The sequence below is a fragment of the Marmota flaviventris genome, chromosome 1 (assembly GCF_047511675.1).
Source record: "Marmota flaviventris isolate mMarFla1 chromosome 1, mMarFla1.hap1, whole genome shotgun sequence".
NCBI classification, from domain to species: Eukaryota; Metazoa; Chordata; class Mammalia; order Rodentia; family Sciuridae; genus Marmota; species Marmota flaviventris.
In genome coordinates this window covers 187,255,086-187,273,669 of record NC_092498.1, presented here as the reverse complement: position 1 = coordinate 187,273,669, position 18,584 = coordinate 187,255,086, and the positions used below count along the sequence as shown (strand labels likewise).

Here is an 18,584-nt window from a genome sequence, read left to right as displayed (position 1 = left end):
CTCTGGCAGGAATGAAGGGAGGTCACTGTGACTTGGGTAATGAGTGTAGCATAGTATACAAAATAATTGAATTAATGGAGAAAAGCATGGCTCTCAAATTCCAAATTGTATTGTTAATGTTTTTTTTTCTTAATGGATTTAAAAAATAGTTCAGAGTTTTCCCAAAGTCATTCAAACTGGTTTGTCACATAGACCAATTTAAATATTGAAGAGGGTGACGGATGGGTCAATAGTAATGAGAAACCTGAAGGTCAAGAACCTTGGGTTCATGTGAAGTCTTTGCACATGAACCATGCAATTTTACAAATGCAGAAATGTTCAGTACCAACAGCCAAGAATCCATTCATGCATTGGCTTCTGTTTGAGGAGTTGTTCGGTTCCTTAGGACCTTAACATATGTTTAACCCACAAGAGAATATTAATCATTGAACCAGTTGTTAAGTTTTTGTTAGTTTCCTTTCTTTAAGAAAAATGATGAAACAACTAAGTTAGGCTGCTTCCAGTGGCTGCTGTAGGAATCACTCTCCTGCCAGCAAGAGGCCCCTTTCTTCTATCCAGGCCACTTGCCTGTCCTTTATAGGGAAGACCAGCTCATTCTTTTATTTTGATATCAGGGATTGAACTCAGGGCACTCAACCATTGAGCCACATCCCCGGCCTTATTTGGTATTTTATTTAGAGACAGAGTCTTATTGAGTTGCACCTCACTTTTGCTGAGGCTGGCTTTGAACTCCTGCCTCAGCCTCCTGAGCCACTGGGATTACAGGCATGTGCCAACACACCCCACTCCCAGCTTATTCTTAATTGATACTCTTTCCTATGTGCTCAACAGATTGTTGGGGATGTTTTAGTTAGTGTATCAGTTAACATTTTTATTTATATAACAAAGTTTTTTTTTTATTGTATTGGAGTGTAAAAGCACAGTTGTTGAAAGTTCTTCTTTAGCAAGTGTCCAAATTTTAACCTATTAATGATAGGACCAGGAGGAGGTCAAAAGAGTTGATTCTATGTGCATTAGAAGGACAGGGATGTATATAGTTAGCAAGAAGGAAAAGCAGAAAGAAAATTGCATAATTAGGGGATGGGGTTGAGGCTCAGTGGTAGAGCACTTGCCTAGCACATATGAGGCCCTGGGTTTGATCTTCAGCACCACATATAAATAAATAAATAAAATAAAGGTATTGTTTCCACAACTAAAAATAAAAAATAATTTTAAAAAAGATTGCTTAATTAAGTATAAAACTTTTGAAAGTTCTACAGCGTGATAAAACCATACCAACGTCTTGTTCAGAATTAAAGTAATACCAACATGCCGATTTCTGTAGGTTAACTTCTAATACTACAGGGTTATTATCAGCATGTACATTTATTGGTGCAGATTGTTAGTTAAATAATCTTTGACTTATCCTAAGAGTATCGGATTAGGACCAAGTATGGTTATTAGAAAATTTTCTAGCTTGATGAGGAGTGAAGGGGGCAAACCTCTCCTTTACTTTCCATTCTTTTTAGATCAACTGGATCACTAGTTTTTTCAGGAAAAAAAAAATTCTCTCTAGTAGGAATAAAGGAAGTCAGTGTTTAGTAATTGCAGCATAGCGTGAGGAATAACTGAGATAGCAGAGAAGAACCAGGCTCTATGGACTAGGCCAAATGCATGTGCAATTTTTAGGCCACAAATTCAGGAATAAAAATGTGACTTCTGATATTTCCTCCAAACTCAATATCTACCTCTGCCATTATCAAAAGACATAATCCGTTTTCCTACAGGTAAATTTCAATGTGTTGCTGATTTCTTTATTAAATTAGAATGATATTCGGCAAATTGACAATCGCTCTTCTCTCTCTTTCCCAGGGTGGAATTTTTTGTTCCCAGGGCTTTGTTGCATTTTAGTACTGGGGCTTTGAGACTGCTGTGCCGACACTGATTTGAGTGAGTGTGGTTACCCTTCCACATTGGGGCCTTAGTAGTGGCACTATGGTGGCTGCCTTACTTCTAGATTCTGTCTGTGTTTCCACCCATGGCTGTGTCCCCTTGACAAGAAAGCAAGATCTCTACAGGGCAAGCTGGCCTGCTCCGACTTCCAGTCTTCTCAGGGACATGGGGAGGGCAGCCTATTCTTCCCCATCGTCCAGGCATGGAGACTTGGCGACTCAGAATTTCTCTGCTCTGATGTCCCATGAAGCTCTCTCTACTGCTTCCCACTTGCTCCCCCATACCATAGTGGGAAGGAGCACACACCTTGCATGCTCGGATCCCCAAAGTCTGAGTTCTGTCGTCCAACCGTTCCCCTCCTTCCTGCCTCAACACCAGACTTTGCCCAGAGGGAGTTGGACTGTGGGTGCCTCCTGAGCCTTACTCTTCTTCTTGTCTCAACAAGTCCCTCCTCTGAGAAGCTTTATTGCACCTTGAGGGGGCAGGAAGAAGAGTTTGTTCAGCGACAGTTCTTTTGAATCTTTCTGCCTTTTGTTTAGACTATTGCTTTTTAAAAAAATTTTTCTTTATTTGTCAATGGACCTTTATTTATTTATTTATATATGATGCTGAGGATCAAACCCAGTGCCTCATACATTCCAGACAAGCGTGCTACTGCTGAGCCACAGCCTCAGCCCCTAGACTATTGTTTTTTAAAGCCCAGGAACTCACTCTCAGTTCCCTGGCTCCTCCCTTTCGTGCCATCTTGGGCAAATTCTGCCTCATGCTCTGCTGCTGGACTGGGGATGTTGGTGGGATCAAGAGTGAGAGGTAATGCAGCTGCGTGCATTGTGCAAACAAACAGTGCTGGCCCTGTTCTATGTGGCCATCTCTAGGAATTTCAACTTTAAAATCCCTGAGGTGGTATTTTATATTATGGAAGAATAACTGAAGAGATGGTAGTTTTTGAACTGGGGGACCCTTCCCCTCAAACATACAAAATTGTTAAGTCAGAACAGGATGAAAGATGCATTACAGAAAAGCCTCAGCTAGAATTTAAGAGGGAAGGACTTCAAAGCAGTCTTGCTTCTGTGGCCTTTAAACCTCTTGTTTCTGAAGTTTCAAATGAAAAGAGTTTGTTCCTGATCACCCAGAGGGCAAAAGGGGAGCTGATATTTTGACACAGCTTTCTGCCATCCTGTGGGAAATTGCACCAGGGCTAAGGGTAGCAGAGGAACAAGGCCCAGACTGTCAAGTCCCTTTCTAACAGTTCCTGCCAACAGATTGTACAACTGTCTGTTGGTCTGCATCAGGAATTCTCCCATGCCCAAGCCCCCTAATCAGCATCTTCTCTGTCACTTTCCTTTTTTTTTTTTTAATGAAATGTTATATTAGTTAACTCTTCATGACTATAATGAATTACCTGAGGCAGACTAACTTTATAAAGAAAAGAGGCTTATTTAGCTCATAGATTTGGAGGTTCAAGAGCAATGTGCTGGTACTGGTTCAGTTCTGGTGGTATCTTTCTTGCGGCAGTCACTAGGCAGTATGTGGAGTCACAAACAGGAGACAGAAAGCATGGCTGTCTGTGTCTGTATCATTGGTCTCTCTCCTCCTTCTAGTAAAGTTTCCAGTATTCAGTCATGGAGGAATCCACCCTAATGGCCTTATCTAAACTTAGTAACTTCCCGGAGGCCCAATTCTGAACACCATAAGCGGATTATGTCTGTACCCTCTTAACAGTGTTACATGCCTTCAGTGATTGAACTCCTGCATAAATCTGGGGGAACAAACCAGATTGAAACCATAGCAGATGTCACTCTCTTAACCACAGAGGCCCAGGATTCAGCAGCCTTGGGGGCTCCTGATTTCCACAGATGGCGACCACATTGTAGATCTTCACCAATGCATAGACAAGCCTAACCCAGTTCCACTTTTCACCACGTGCCCATTACAGATGATGACATCAAGGCCCAAAGAATTTGTGAGTTCTCTGAAACCGTGCTGCTAGTACCTAGAGGAGAGAGCATGTTCAATCCAGGACCTTAGCATGGCTTTAGGCCTCTCCTCATGAGAGGGTCTTTCCTGAAATATAGGCACCTGGTGACTCCTCACCCTCCTGCATGGTGTCTGGTGGCCTCCAGCTCTGCACATGCCGTGACTTTTCATGACACCACACACACAGCACCTCACACTGCTACTCTCCAGGTGCCACCCTCTCTTAATTTGACTGACTGTTATTTTCTGGAACCTTTCCTTGTATTCAGAAGCCACCACTCAAATAGACCCTTCCTCACACCGAAGCCATGTACCAATCAAAGACCTACTGATTCCTCCTGGTCTTCTCAAGTGGAACCTTTGCACCTTTTGTCACTGGGTGGATCTCCCACAAAACCCTTGTGAATGAGGACAGAGGGTGAGAGTGAATCAGTACCGTCTTTCATCAGGACTCTTGGTCCAGACTGGATTAGCTTATGTGTGTGTTGGCCCCAGTCATTAAGGAAAGAATATTTTCACCACTTCTTCTCCTCTTTTACCTTTCTTCTCTCCACCTGTCCAAAACTTCCTGATTCTTAGCAGACAGAATTCAGAAAAATCATCGGTTGATACTATGTCTTGGTCAGGTGGGGGGATGCAGTGCAGTCTGTGTGTGTGTGGTGTGCGTACCCACATATGTGTGCATGCAATTTGTACTAACAGATTCAGGGTTATAAGTCAGGTTATGAATTACAGTTTCAATAGAGTGGCTATATAGCATAAGTCAAGTATAAAGCACAAGAGACCAGCAACTTTCTTGGATATTTTGGTGGACTCTGAGATAATAAATCAAAACACAGGATGCTGTGCAAGATTCAAAGACTTGTCACTTCCAACTCATTACACACGGGTGCTTTACAAAAATATTTACATTGAAATCTTGAAGATATGGGTAGAACATTGTGTTCAGAATAACAGCCCTCATAATAAGAAAAATAGTACTTCAGGCTGGAAAGAAGTCTCAGTATTATTTTATTTTTGTGGTAACCAGAAGGATTGCCTGTGGTGACATGGCCTCCTAGAGAGGGTTCGGGAGAACTGGGGGCCCCCTCACACCCGTCTAGCCTGAGTCCGGGCAGTAACATGCAGGGCCTGCCCCCTTTCATGTCCCAGCGTTCACTTGCACTGTGATCTTCGTTGGGCAATTTGCTGATTCCACTAAGGCTCAGTGTTTTAGTTTAGGCTACTGGAAAAATCCCATCCACTGAGCAGCAAATAAACAACAGAAATTTATTTTTCATAGTTCTGCAGACTAGAGGTCCAAGATCAAGGTGCTGGCAAATTCTGTGTCTGGTGAGAACCTGCTTCCTGGCTCACACTAGGCTCTTTCTAGCTGTGTCTTCACATGGTGGCAAGAATAGCAGAGCTCCCTTGGGCCTCTTTTCTAAGGGCACTGATCCCATTTACGAGGGCTCTGCCCCCATGACCTTGTCACCATCCCTTGCTTCCTAATACTGTCAACTTGGGGTTCAGGATTTCAACATCTGAGTTTGGGGGAATAAGAAGGATTCAGACTACACTACTCAATTTGCTCATCTGTAAAATGGGGGCAAAACAGTCACCCTTCAGTGTGATTGTGTGTGAGAGAATCAGTGAGTGAAGGGCTTCCCACTGTCTTGCCCCATCTGTGCCAAGAAAGCACCATTCTTCCCCCCAGATGCTCTTAACTAACACTCCAGAGGGGAAAAGAGCAGTTTGATTCCATCCTTGCCTCAGAGTAAGGAAGCAAGTAGGATTAGTTTTGATTCTTGAAAGTAAATTGCCTCTTATGAGGAATTTTGTACTTCTTTGTTTTAAAATACTAAATTGTTTTAATAAAAACTATGAAAGAATACAAAGTGTTCTAATAGTCTAAACTCTAATTTTGTTAAAAACAATTTTTTTCCTACAGTATTAAATTTTAAGGAGACCAAATATGGTATTAATGCCACAGTAAGAAGTACCATATAGATATGAATCTTGAGCATGTTATATCTCACTGACATTGTTACAATCAACCTCATTGATATCATTTTTTTTCTTTTACTCCCCCCTCCCCGACTCCCTTCTTTTTTGTGTTGGGGATTGAACCCAGAGCTTTGAGCACTCATTGATTTCTTTTTAAGGGAAAATTATTTTAGTAAAAAATTTTGGGGGGGGGGGATAAAATTGTTCATATAAATATAATCTGCTTTTTTTGTGAATAGTTAGGAAGTGTAGTATTATTAATGAGCTAATTTGAAAGATTGAGAGAAAATGCTTTAAAACTAGATTCAATGATAAGGCTAATATTTGCCGTGAACTTGGTGGTTGTTCATCAGTAGATGAAGAATAAAAATAAGGGAATATATTTATTTGGATTTTCAAAAAATGTTTTGTTTTCCTGAAATTATTAAGGGATAAATTAATCTTCATTCGAGGGAAGGAGGATACTAAAAATGTGAGAATTCGATCAGATGAAAAACCCAGAATCAGCTACACTTGTCCAGGGAAATCAAGATTTTGCAAATATTCAGGTAGACTTCTTACACATCATTCCCAGTCTGAAGTTTCCTTTGTCTCCCCAGTCCTAACTCATATCCCAGTTTAGTAATCCTGCAAGAATCCCCCATGGCTCTAAGCAGATGATGGGACCCCAGCTTGCTGTGATACAGTGACAGCATGTACCTGAGAGATTTGGCAGTACCTGAGACTAAACATTAATTTTAGTTCAGGTGGCAGGGTGGGAAAGACCCTTTAAATTCAAAAGAAGTACAGATTAGGTGAAAATGCTTTTAAATGCAAAGTACAATAAAAGGATCAGTATTCAGAATAAGTAAGAATATTTACAAATTAGCAAGAAAAAATACAGCAAAGTATAGTAACCTCACTTGCATTCAAAAAATACAACAGAAAAAAATCAGATTGGCACAATTGAAAATTTGATAATATGTAGTGTTGATTAAGGTATAGGAAAATAGTTTCTCTTCTGTCAGAGTATAAGGTGACTTAGCCATTTAAAAATGCATTTATTACAGGGGGCTGAAGATGTGGTTCAGTTGGCATAAAGCTCACCTAGCATGTGTGAGGACCTGGGTTCAATCCTTGCCCCTCAAATAATTTGTCACTGTAAGAAATGTGTATATTCTAGGGACCAGCTATTTAATTTCTCCATATCAGCTTTGAAAAAGCTCTTGTACTTAACACACAATGAGGCATGCACATGTATACACAGTGCAGCATCACTTAAAATCATGAGAATCGAAATGCAACTCAGTGCCCAGCAAGGCAGAAGTGGCCAAGTAAACCATAGTGCTTCCAGAACATGTGAAACTATCAGCAGTTATATGGAATGAGCTAGAACTGGGTGTGTTGGGGGAAGAAAAGGATCTCCATGAGAGGCTGAGAAAACAAATTGTGAAATAGTCTATAAGATGTGATGTGTCACCATTCATTTAAAAGGCAAAGGAGGGAAGAAGGGAGGGAGGGACTGAAGAAGGAAGAAGGACAGAAGGATAGAAAAGGAGGAAATAATACTAGAGACTTTCTATAGTAGTGACTTTCAATGTCTTTTGGAAATAACCCTCAATAAGATACACCCATCATGTCTTGATGGAGTGGACCCTTACTACATGAGATGTACTCTGAAATTGTTCTTTCCTGTTCTAATTTGCTTTGTTCCATTTGTCAAAATGGAATGAATCGAATTACAACACATTAAATTGATTTCAGGACTCAACCATAGTTTGGAAAGTAGTGTTCTGGAGATACACACACACACACACACACACACACACACATACACAAATGGATAGAAAAAGACCAAAAGGCAATATACCAAGTTGATATTAGGGATTATCTGGGTAGGTGTGGGAGTGTGGGGTGGTTTCTAGGGAGCCTGAGCACCATCTGTAATACTTATATTTTGATCATTTGCTGTTTTATAAGGATCAAACATAATTAAACATCTGAAATTTAGTTTTTTGAATAAGCCATCAAAACTATTTTTGAAAGTCAAGAATTTACTGGGATTAAGAGGGTAGTGGTCTTAAGGGAAATAATTTTCAAGTTAATTTGCATAATTGATCAGTTCCCAAAGTAGACAACCTAGCTAACTCTCTCTGTTTTTGTATTTAGGGCCACAGATGAGCACATGCTTGTGGCAAGGTAGAGTCAAACCTGTGTGATATCCCACCCCAAATGTCATCACAAGCCTAAGAGCTCTCTGCCAATGCCGTGAGATTTTAACTTGTTACCTATGGCTGTCATGTCTACCAATAAAAAATACAAAGTAGTCAATGTGAAATGCTAAAAACCCAAGCCCCGCCCCCATTTTCAGAAAATGCATAGTTAATGTTTCTGTAGTAGCATCAGCTTGGCCACATCACCTGGTCTCCATTTTTTGCTATGGATCTGAACAAAGAAAGGGTTGCATTATGAGCATTGTTCCTGCAAGGACTATCACTGTAGAAAATGTGGCAGGTGTACACTTGGCCATCTCTACAAGCTGGAGCAGACAATTCCCATTTTCTATTTTACAGTTACATTAGTGCTTTCTGATTTACCTTCATATATTTACCCTAAGGGTAATTTATTAAACCTCATTTTAATGATCAAATAATTAATGCTTAAAAAGAGTTAGACAGAGTATTCAGGGGAGATAAATCCTTTAACTTCCAAATATTTAAGCAAGATGTTGACTGCAGATGACATAGAATCTGATTATTTCTTGTGCTAATATTTCAACTAAAGATACCTAGTAAAGAGGATGTTTATATTTTATTCTTTTATATGTCTTAAATATAAATTTTAATATGCTTATAATAACACATGTTAACTCTTAAACAACTACACTACATTTTCTCTTTAAATGTTTTGAAAACAAAGAATTTATGGCAAATATGCAAGCTTTCTCAGAAAGCACTTGTATTAGAATCATTTTGAAAAAAATCTTAATGATTGCTAAAGCAGTGATTATATTCAAGTTTAATTTCATATAGGTTTGATGTTGTATGGAAAGAAGAAAAGTGGATCATAGAAACTATTTTTTTTAAATGGAATTATTAAGGGTTACTAAAAGCATGCTGAAAGCTAAGGGCAGGGAGAGAAAGAATATCATAAGGCACATATCTGAAGTCCCTTTTCCATGTCCTCCCATGGGAAGTTAGAGGTAAGAGGAGGTCGAGTTGGTCTGGTGGCCATCATAGGGATCAAGGTCATCCCTTTAAATAGCCTGATATCAGACTAACAGGTGTCAAGTTGTGTATGAGTGGCTGATATAGCTTTATAAGGAAAAGTCAGGAAAAATATAAATGTGCCCAGCTTAGACCTAGGATGAAATTCAGGTGAAAATTATAATTCATAATAACCAAGGATTTAAAAAGTACTTAATTCTAGCTAAGAGAAGTTTTGTTTCTCTGTAACATTGCCTATTTGGTGTTTGTGTTTATTAGTTGGGACAAAATTGGTTTTAAAATATTTTATGGAGGATATAATGAATTTAAAATTTAAAATCATTATAGCCACTTAAGTGTATCTGAAGCTGGGCTTTTCAGTGGCCACAAAGCACCACTTCCTCCTTGCTGAAACTGCAGGAGAAATATCTAGTAGACAATTGGTCTTGCAAATGACAGGTACAACCATTATGTTACTTAGAAGCTTGAGAAGTAAAGGGAAGGAATTGTTTATTCCAAATCATAAAATATTACAGGGTTTCTTCATATTGTCTCATTTATAAGGTGAGGTCTTTCCTTTAAATTTTTTTTTCAGAAAATTATCCCATTTTTTTTATTAATATCGTCTTTGAAAGAGAACTTGACTAACTGTGGAATTTTTCACCCACAGCATCTGCAGGAATTGCTGTGTCCCAGAGGAAGGTGCGTCAGATCAGTGATCCCATCCAGCAAATACTAATCCAGCTGCACAAAGTCATCTATATCACACAGGTCAGTGTTCCAGCCTTCTATTTCTTTTCCATCTGAAACACAAGTTGGGTACTAATACCACTGAAGAACTACCTTGTAGGACTTCCAGCTGAGTGAACACTTGTTTTTATTTCCTCCCAGGACACACGTGTAGGGATACTTCTTGGCAACCAAGCTGGGAGGGCAACAGGGTAAAAAAGCAAATAGGTCGGGGTTTCCTTGTGATTTCTTCCTGCCCAGTGCCGCAGTCTGGCTGGGCACAAATGCCGCAGTCTGGCTGGGCACACAATCACGAGCCACCACACAGCTTGTAGATTCAAACAGCAACTCTTTATTCCCGAACTCACACCAGCCGTCTACAAACACGTTCTGGGGAAATCCACGTTCTCTGCCCAAATCCACCTCCACTGGGCTTCTATCTCCCCAAGAATACTGTCTGAATCCCGTGAGAACTCAAGGGGAACTCAGGCAGCAGGATACGCCCTATTCCCAGCAGGAATAATCTTAAACCTTAAACCTGGAACCTAAACCAGGAACGCCCTAAACCCGATTATCTTAAACCGGGAACACCCTAATCCGCCTTGGTCCTTGAGCAAGGTCACCTACATTCAATGTCACTGCAACATGGGGTAGCTGGCAAGGAAATTGTCATACCTACTTGGCTAATGGCTCCCAGCAGCCCAGCCAGAAGCAGACTTCCACACAAATGGCCCTTCCTTGTGTGTGTGTGTGTGTGTGGGGGGGTGGGGGTGGGAATAGAGCGGGGCTTCTTTTCCCATAAACAGCTTTACCACAGGAAATAGTGCTCCCACCACCATCCTTAATCTTGAGGATGCTCGGTTGACACTAGGAAGGCTCAGAAATATGAAAGCCAAAAACCACACAAAATCCAGGATTATTAAGATTTTCTATTTGTAAATCTCAGAGACTTAGGCACTGAGGAAAAAGAATCAGTATTGAAAAGTATCTATTAATGATGGACAGAAACCTGTCTAGTGAAAACAACTTAAAATATTCAATAAGAACTGTAACCATTTGGGCAAGAAAGTCAGTATTATGTTGAAGTTTATGACTGTGTGTTATATGTAGCTTATTGATATATTTGCTCACTGGATATGTGATGACTAAATGCCTGCCCTGAGCCAAACACAATTCCAGGTATTTGGATCTATCAGTGACCAAAGCATAAACACTTCCTCACTGTAAGATTCAAAGATCCAAGCAGGATCTAGTGTGCACCAGTGACTCAGGAGACTGAGGTAGGAGGATCACAAGTTCAAGACCAGCCTCAAAAAAAGAACTGGGGATGTAACTTGGTGGTGAAGCACCCCTGTGTTCAATCCCCAGTACCAAATAAATAAATAAATAAATAAGATTAAAAAATTCTGCCTTGGGTTGCTGTTAGTAGCCAACTTTGGCAATTCCAATTTTCCATTCAAGTCCTGCAGAGAAATATCTAAAGATCAGTGGACCAGCTGGGATCATTATAAGTGCAAACTTGGGCTGATATTTCATTTATCACCGAATACCCTTCCTGCAAAAATATACAGCAAAATACTTTTTGATTGGTGCAACACAGTGGCATTTTAAGACTCTAGGAATTTGCTTATTGGTTTTTAACCAGTGTCTATTATTCCCAAAAAACCTGTGCCTCCTTTTCCCCAGTGTACAATCACTTCAGTAAATGGCTGCAGATCTCTGTGGGAAGGCTTGGAGGAAATGTTATAGTATGTTTCAGGACCTGCCTCCTCATCGCATCCCAGCTTCCGTATGATCCAAGGGGCTCTGGGCCCTTGAGTTGACTTAGGTCTGGAAACTATATTGGAAACTATAACAGTGGCAGTGGCAACTCCGGTCAGGATCTTGTCTGCCAGATCTGGAGCTTCTCTTCTGTTTCTTGGGCTCAGAAATGTCCTACCTAGTAGGCTGACTACTGATTTTCTTTCCAGGAACACCCTAGTTAATTAATTACCACCAAAGATGTCTGCAGTGAAAGGCTTTCTAACTAACAGCATGTTGCCGCTACCTTGTCATGAACGCTCACCACTTGTCACATGCTTTCAAATGGCCTCTCTCTGCCCATTGGATACATTGGAATACTGTGTCCTTCAGTGTTATAGCTGGCTTACAAAGGAGAGCAACCCTGGGGCCTTCCAAGGATGCAGAGGCTCCCCTCTCCGAGTATTTCTCAGTGCCTTACTAAAAGAAGAGCCTTTTGGGTGTTCTGTCTGAAAGCGGTGGGGGAGTGGACGTGCAGATCACATCTAGTAAATCCACTGCAATGTTCCTGTTTCTCTGAGCCTTTGGATTCCCTCCTCCACGTGCCAGAGAAGTTCTGGCACTTTACCATCACGAAACACAGGCCACCATTGAAAATCAGTTTCAGTCCACCAAATAGTTAAGCTGCACCTCCATCTGCTGAACTAACACATTAAATCTCTACTGTGTGCACCCACATTGATGAATTCAGTCTGGTCTTGTGCTATATTTTATCCTTCCTGGCCTAACATCCTTAGAATCCACTTCTGCACATGTTCTCTGGCTGGTTGCTAATATATAGTAGCAAAATCTTGCAATTCTTTTCGAGGATAGGTTATTTCCTCCAGAGTGGTGGTGGATACTAATTCCCCTAGATCATAGTGAGATACGTCTCTGGCTATGGATTTGGTCCTCATTGTTGTGGATCTTATGAAGAATGAGTATTTCTTTTAAAGACATCTGTTCCCATTGATTTTATCATCCAGTTTTCAAGCAAAGGGAGGCTTGTTTTCTTAGACACAGAGCAACAAGCTTCTTGCATTAACAATGAAGGCCCAGAGTGACTTGGGTTTTAAGACTGTCAGCATGATCTGGGCTCAGCGAGAAATCCCTATTCTAATTTTTAGTATCCTTTTCTTTTTTTTCTAACATTCACATGAAAAACTTGATGAAGTGTGAATTCAACTGACATTGTAATTTATCAGCCTTTCCAATTAAATTCAGCATTTGATTATCAGCCATATCAGTGCTTTGACAGCACAAAATAACAGGTTATTTTGGAGCTGCTGGAATCTTCCTGGGTCTCAGATCATGACTTGAACAGACAGTTAAAAGATCCACACTTGTTACTTTATCAGTGCTCCAGTGCACTCAAAAAAGTCCATTCCATACCACAGTCCTTGTGGTCTTTGTTGTTGCCTGACAGTCAAGTGCAGTGGCCATTTGGGCTTTAGTCAGCACTGCATCGAGGTGATGAGCTGATCAGTTGTGGTGCCACTAAATGAAATAAGTTACTGGATCCTATTGGATATTGTCCTGTTGGTGACAAACCAACCAACCAAATTCAGCACTGATCCAAGGACACAATCATACCACTCCCCAAATCCTGTCTTTGGGGGTCAAGCTCCTTGGACATTCCTGGAACCTTTATCTGGTATCAGTGAGGGTCCAGTCAGAAACCACACAACTGTGTTAGTCAGCTTTCCCTCACTGTCACAAATACCCAAGACAATCAACTTATAAAGAGAAAAGTTTTAGGGATTTATTGTGGCTCATCATTTTTGAGATTCCAGTCCATGATGAGTTGGCCCTTGACAGGCCTATATCAAGGCAGTATATCATGGTAAAAGAACATGGTGGTGCAAATCCTCTCACCTTGTGTCTGAAGAGTAAAAGAGAGGAAAAGGAAGGTGCTGGGGTCTCACTGTCTCCTTCAAGTGCAGGTCGTCAATGACCTGAAGACCTCCCACTAGGCCCCACCTATTAAAGGTTCCACTACCTCTCAGTCGTGCCTCCCTGGAATCATGCTATGAACACCTGGGCCCTTGGGGGACATTCCAGATCCAAGCCACAACAGTAATTTCAACAAGGAATGAGATTAATATAATAAATTATTAACGATAACAGAATTTTATCTACTGATGATGAGGAAAGAAATCCAAAGCACATAGGAATAGCAGATAGAGAAGTCATAAGCTCTAGGACTGAGGCAGAGCACCTAACAAGGAAACAAATACGAACACCGCTTACTCTGGATTGAGGTCCAGACATCACTGGAAAGGTCAGAGAAATTTGCAAAAGTGTCATGCTGGGGAAAGTTGATCAGAAGCCTCCCTCTGGGGACCAGAGCAAGACATCACATGAGGTACCATGCTGTGGAAGTCGTTGGGAAATCAGCACTGGATGGTGTTGGTGTATACTCTCCATGGAATCAGGGGAGACTACCCAGAAGTAGGTGTTATTTCATAGAAGTCTCTGGAAAGCCACCTACAGAGTCAGTGCTACTGAATGTGACTTGGGGTGACCTCTTACCACTGGGGTGTCACCGTGTACCACTGGAGCAAGGCAACAGCATCGCTGGACCAGAAAGATGAGCTCCATCCTCCTTCAGGGTCCTTCCAGGGCCTTCCTATGGGCGAGGTTGGCATCCAGACAGCTGGTGAAGGAGAGCAGTGTTGGTTTCACAGGCAGGTCAGTCAAGGGCGGACTTGGAGCCGACGGGCACTGATCAGTGGCCCACAGCCTGGGGACTAGGCAAGCAACTCTCTGGCACCACCCACACCCCCTCTGATTTCTGCCTCTAGACTGAGGAGCCTCTTTCATGCGTAGGGTTGAGCAGTCTGGTTCTTATGTCAAATTTTGTCCCAAAATCTATTGTTCTTTTTGGTCACCCTGATGTCTGCTCTTTTAGATGCAAAAGCCAAAATGGATTACTTTTTCCTCTTTTTTTCTGCCATCCTTTTTCTTAGGTAACCACAAAAACCTTTCCAAGTAAATGAAAAAGGGAGTGAAGGAGTACAAGGAAATATGTGTGTATGGGGAGGAGGGAAGCCTGGTTAATAAATAAAAATTGTGATCTGCTCTCTCTTATAAAGTATTGTATTAAAAATGCATCTCCATTTAACCATTGATATGGAAACATGGGAGACTATTCTTAACTCTAGTGTTATAGAAATAGTTTAGATGACTTTTCAGTTACCTCAACTAATAACTATTAAATTAAGAGAAATATCCTTTGAAATTTAAGTTCAGCTTCCATATGCCTGTCTCAGTAATTTTGATGTAAAAAATGAAAAAAGTTTTTAACGGGTATATTCCATTTCTTTATTGAATTTCAAAGTATTTTTAAAGCAAGAATAAAACTATTGTAAATATCTGATTATTATGCTTTTAAACTGCCAGTGTGACAAATGAGTTCGCATTTTTTTTTGGCAGAATGGCTTTCCTTACTCCAAGTGAAGATATAACTATCATGGTTTTTCAAATGTGTTTCAGAATGCTGGAAAGTTCATGGCATTGCACATAGTAAGCAATGATTCCCCTCTGGGGAACTTTAACCTACAGTGCTAAACAAAGTCGATGCTTTTGACACAAATCAAAAAATACAGGCCTAATCATTATACTAGGATATGTGATGTAAGTTAGAGACCAAGTCAGTTTTCTCTTTCTGCTAATTGCAAAGGAAACTTGGAGAAAGCAAGGTTGAATTGAGAAACAAATCAACCAACCAAACAAACCCTTCTTTCTCTCATGTTTATGTACTTAAGCTTGGTGGCTGCCCTGACCTGAGGGCCACATACTTCCTGAAAACCAAAAGATGAACTTGCAGGGCAAACTTCTTGCCTTTGGCTGGTGGTGGCCTTTCCTGTCCAGTTGCCATGGAGACAGACCTGTGAAAATCACTTAAAAGCAACTATTTTACAAGGCAGGATGTTAAAATCCTTACTTCTGCCTTCAGTGATTTGACATCTGTTTCTGTCAAAACTCAAATGGTAATCTTAAGACCAGGAAGCTAAGAATGAAAAATCTGTGGGTTCGTTTTCATTGCCAGAAACCAAAATCGATCTTTGGCCTATAAGGTGACTACAAGTACACAGGTGACCTTTTAGTATGAGTTTTTATGTATTATTGCTTAGGTAAGAGCTGCACAGCCAAATTAAGGCTGGAGTTTAAGTCTATTCTGTGTTTTGTCTTCTTAAATAAATGTGTCGAAAATCAGCATTTATCAACTTTTAAAAACTAAACATCTATCTCCAAGAGACCAGGCAGACAGTTCTGGTTGTAGATCTTCATGACTGCTCATCTTAACAGCCACAATCATTACTAACAGGAAAAAAAAATGCACAGTAATGTGCTGTCCTCAAATGAAAATGATCTTACTGGCTGTCATCAGGGAAACATGCAGTTTTTTTTTTTTTTAATTAAGAATTTTTTTTTAGTTGTAAATAGACACAATACCTTTTTTATTTTTTATTTTTTAATGTGATGCTAAGAATCCAACCCAGTGCCTCACACATGCTAGGTGAGCGCTGTACCACTGAGCCACAAACCTGGCCCCGCGTGCAGTGTTTTGTAGCAAATGATTGATAAGAATTTAACAATTCATACTCACTCACCTGGATCACCTGCTTACTAATGGCAAGGTGACAGAGATTAACCAGAACAGGATATTTAGGGTAAATCTGTGTTACTCAAATCAACATATGTTTTCAGGGTCTGTAAATTCTAAGAGAAGTGTTACATTTTTGTGTGTATGTTTGGATGATTGTCTTTGAATATCTCATCTAGCATTTAGGAAAATTTCCTCTTAAGCAATAACATGTCAAAATAACTTTTTCAGAAATAGAATCAGATACTGGTTTAGGTAACTATTTATCAGATGGAGCCCTATGGACTGCTAGTGGTCTGCTGATGTATTTTTGGACAGAGAATTTGGTTCTTTAGAAAGAATGTATACATTCTTTTTTACAAGTTTGAAAAAACCTACTAGAAAATGTACAGGTCAGATTTCATAATTTTTCTTTTGTTACTTTGTAAGGTGTAGTAAAGCAAACAAAATATAAGCTGTCAAATCTTTGGCTTTTGAGAAAGTCATTACCTTTTCTAGAATTAGTTTCTTTGCTCATAAAATGGGAGATCTTCTGGGATTGCCATGAGCCTTGAAGGAAACAAAGTATATGAAAATATTAATAAACTATAAAGTGCTGTCCTGCAGTGACTAGTACTGTTGGTATTTGCTTTAGGGTAGCGATTGTGCTAGAACACTTACTACTTCAGAAAGTGTATTGCATGTTATATAAGGTCTTTAAGTTCTGATTTCCTCGCCCATAAAATAAGTGCTGCTTTATGAGTTTGTTGTGGGTAAAAAGTATGATCATGCCCATAAAAGAGTGATCATGGTGCCTAGCACATATGAATCATAGGTATTGATTTTCTATTACTGGTATGATAGTTCTTGTGCATAATATATCATTATACTCACATCATCTGCAGTTTAGCTAAGCATGAGTCATCACTCTAAAATTTAAAATTCTTCCATAAAAACTTTAACAATGAGATGCTGTCTATGGAGATCATTATTCCAATAAGATACAATAGCTTTCTAATACTTCCCAGTGTATGAATCTTTAAGTTGACTGAATGTTAGCTCATTCGAATGAGTTTTATACAATTTATGCAGGTCATCTAGAGCAGTAAGTGCAATTAGTTCTAAGTTATATAGAGACTTATCAAGTTAAATAAACAGCAAGATTTTTCAGAGTATCTGAATTAATTCGATACATATAGCTGCCAGAGTACTGGGCTGAGGTTCCTTTGAAGAAACTATGAGCCCACTGGGTGCTTAACACCTTCAAGAGTTTATAGTACAGACAGTACTTGCTGCCTTTCTCTTGGACAGCTGTGCTGCAATCACACTGGGCCACAGACATATAGTCCTGGGCCGACACTGCCCTCTGGTGTTTGATTCAGTGAGGTGGCAACTTCTGGTGTGCAACAATAGAGAATCCACCAAACCCCATGCCTCTCCATGGACTTTTCCCATCCCCTTCTTGCTCAACCCAAACCTTCGCCAGGAAAGTGTGTGTGTGTGTGTGTGTGTGTGTGTGTGTGTGTGCCTCTCCCCTTCATTGTCTGTTTCTATTGCATATTAAATCCATTCTTCTTTTGCTATTCTTTCCTGCACACATCTATCTTTTATGCTCATTTCCATTGTCTGTCTTCCCACTATTTGCTCATTAATGCTCAGAAATATCACTCCTTTATCTTACATGATTTCCCCCTTCCATCTCATGTGAAAGGACTGTAATAATTATGACCATTTGCTGCGGGTATGGGGAGGAATCAAGTTGGGATCAAGGGAAGAGATAGCTATAATAGTGACATCAAAAGAGATCAGTGAAGTCTTAGTGCTGCCAGATGATTAAATCCTTCAAAGCACTCAGAAGGGCTCAGTATCTCCAGAATAATCCATTTCCCCCTAGTTAAGCCTACTTTAGCTCAAGCACAAGGATTACAGGTACATTTAAAAGCATTTTGGGGGGTCTGGGGATGTAGCTCAGTGGTAGAGTGCTTCTTGCTAGTCTCTCTCTCTCTCTCTCTCTCTCTCTCTCTCTCCCTCCCTCCCCTCCCCCCATAGTCTTTTCAGTTGCCCGGTGTTTCTGTGTTGTGTAAGTATAAAACTTCATAATGGGTCCTGCATTGTATCAGGTTTGGGATTATGAACAATTTTTCTTTGGCTACAAAATCAGTCATTGCAAACCCCAAAGACCCTATGCTTTGCTCTTCTATTACCTTTTACATGAATTTGAATGAATAGATGTTCTTTGTGTTATTCAGAATAGGATAAGTTGTATGCCACTAAACAGTACTCCCTCAAATCCCTTGCCTTGACACCATAGAAGGTGATTTCTCACTCAGGCTGACCATGTCGAGGCCATGCCATGTAGAAGAGGTGGACTCTGGGCTGCAGTAGGGGAGGATAGAGATGGAAGGAGC

The 18,584-nt window shown here is 40.3% G+C and overlaps 1 protein-coding gene across 8 annotated transcripts in view; it reads left to right on the top strand.

Annotated features, from left to right (window-relative positions):
* Nek10 (NIMA related kinase 10) overlaps positions 1-18,584 on the top strand; it is a 186,602-nt gene that overhangs the window by 149,617 nt on the left and 18,401 nt on the right. For 4 of the 8 annotated variants that reach the window (XM_071609301.1, XM_071609299.1, XM_034636993.2 and 1 more), the window contains 2 exons: positions 8,044-8,073; positions 9,751-9,851. In XM_071609301.1, coding sequence (XP_071465402.1) covers positions 8,044-8,073; positions 9,751-9,851 — 131 coding nt within the window. The remainder of the gene's footprint in view (positions 1-8,043; positions 8,074-9,750; positions 9,852-18,584) is intronic. The other 4 variants (XM_071609305.1, XM_027932535.2, XM_071609298.1 and 1 more) reach the window with 1 other exon arrangement.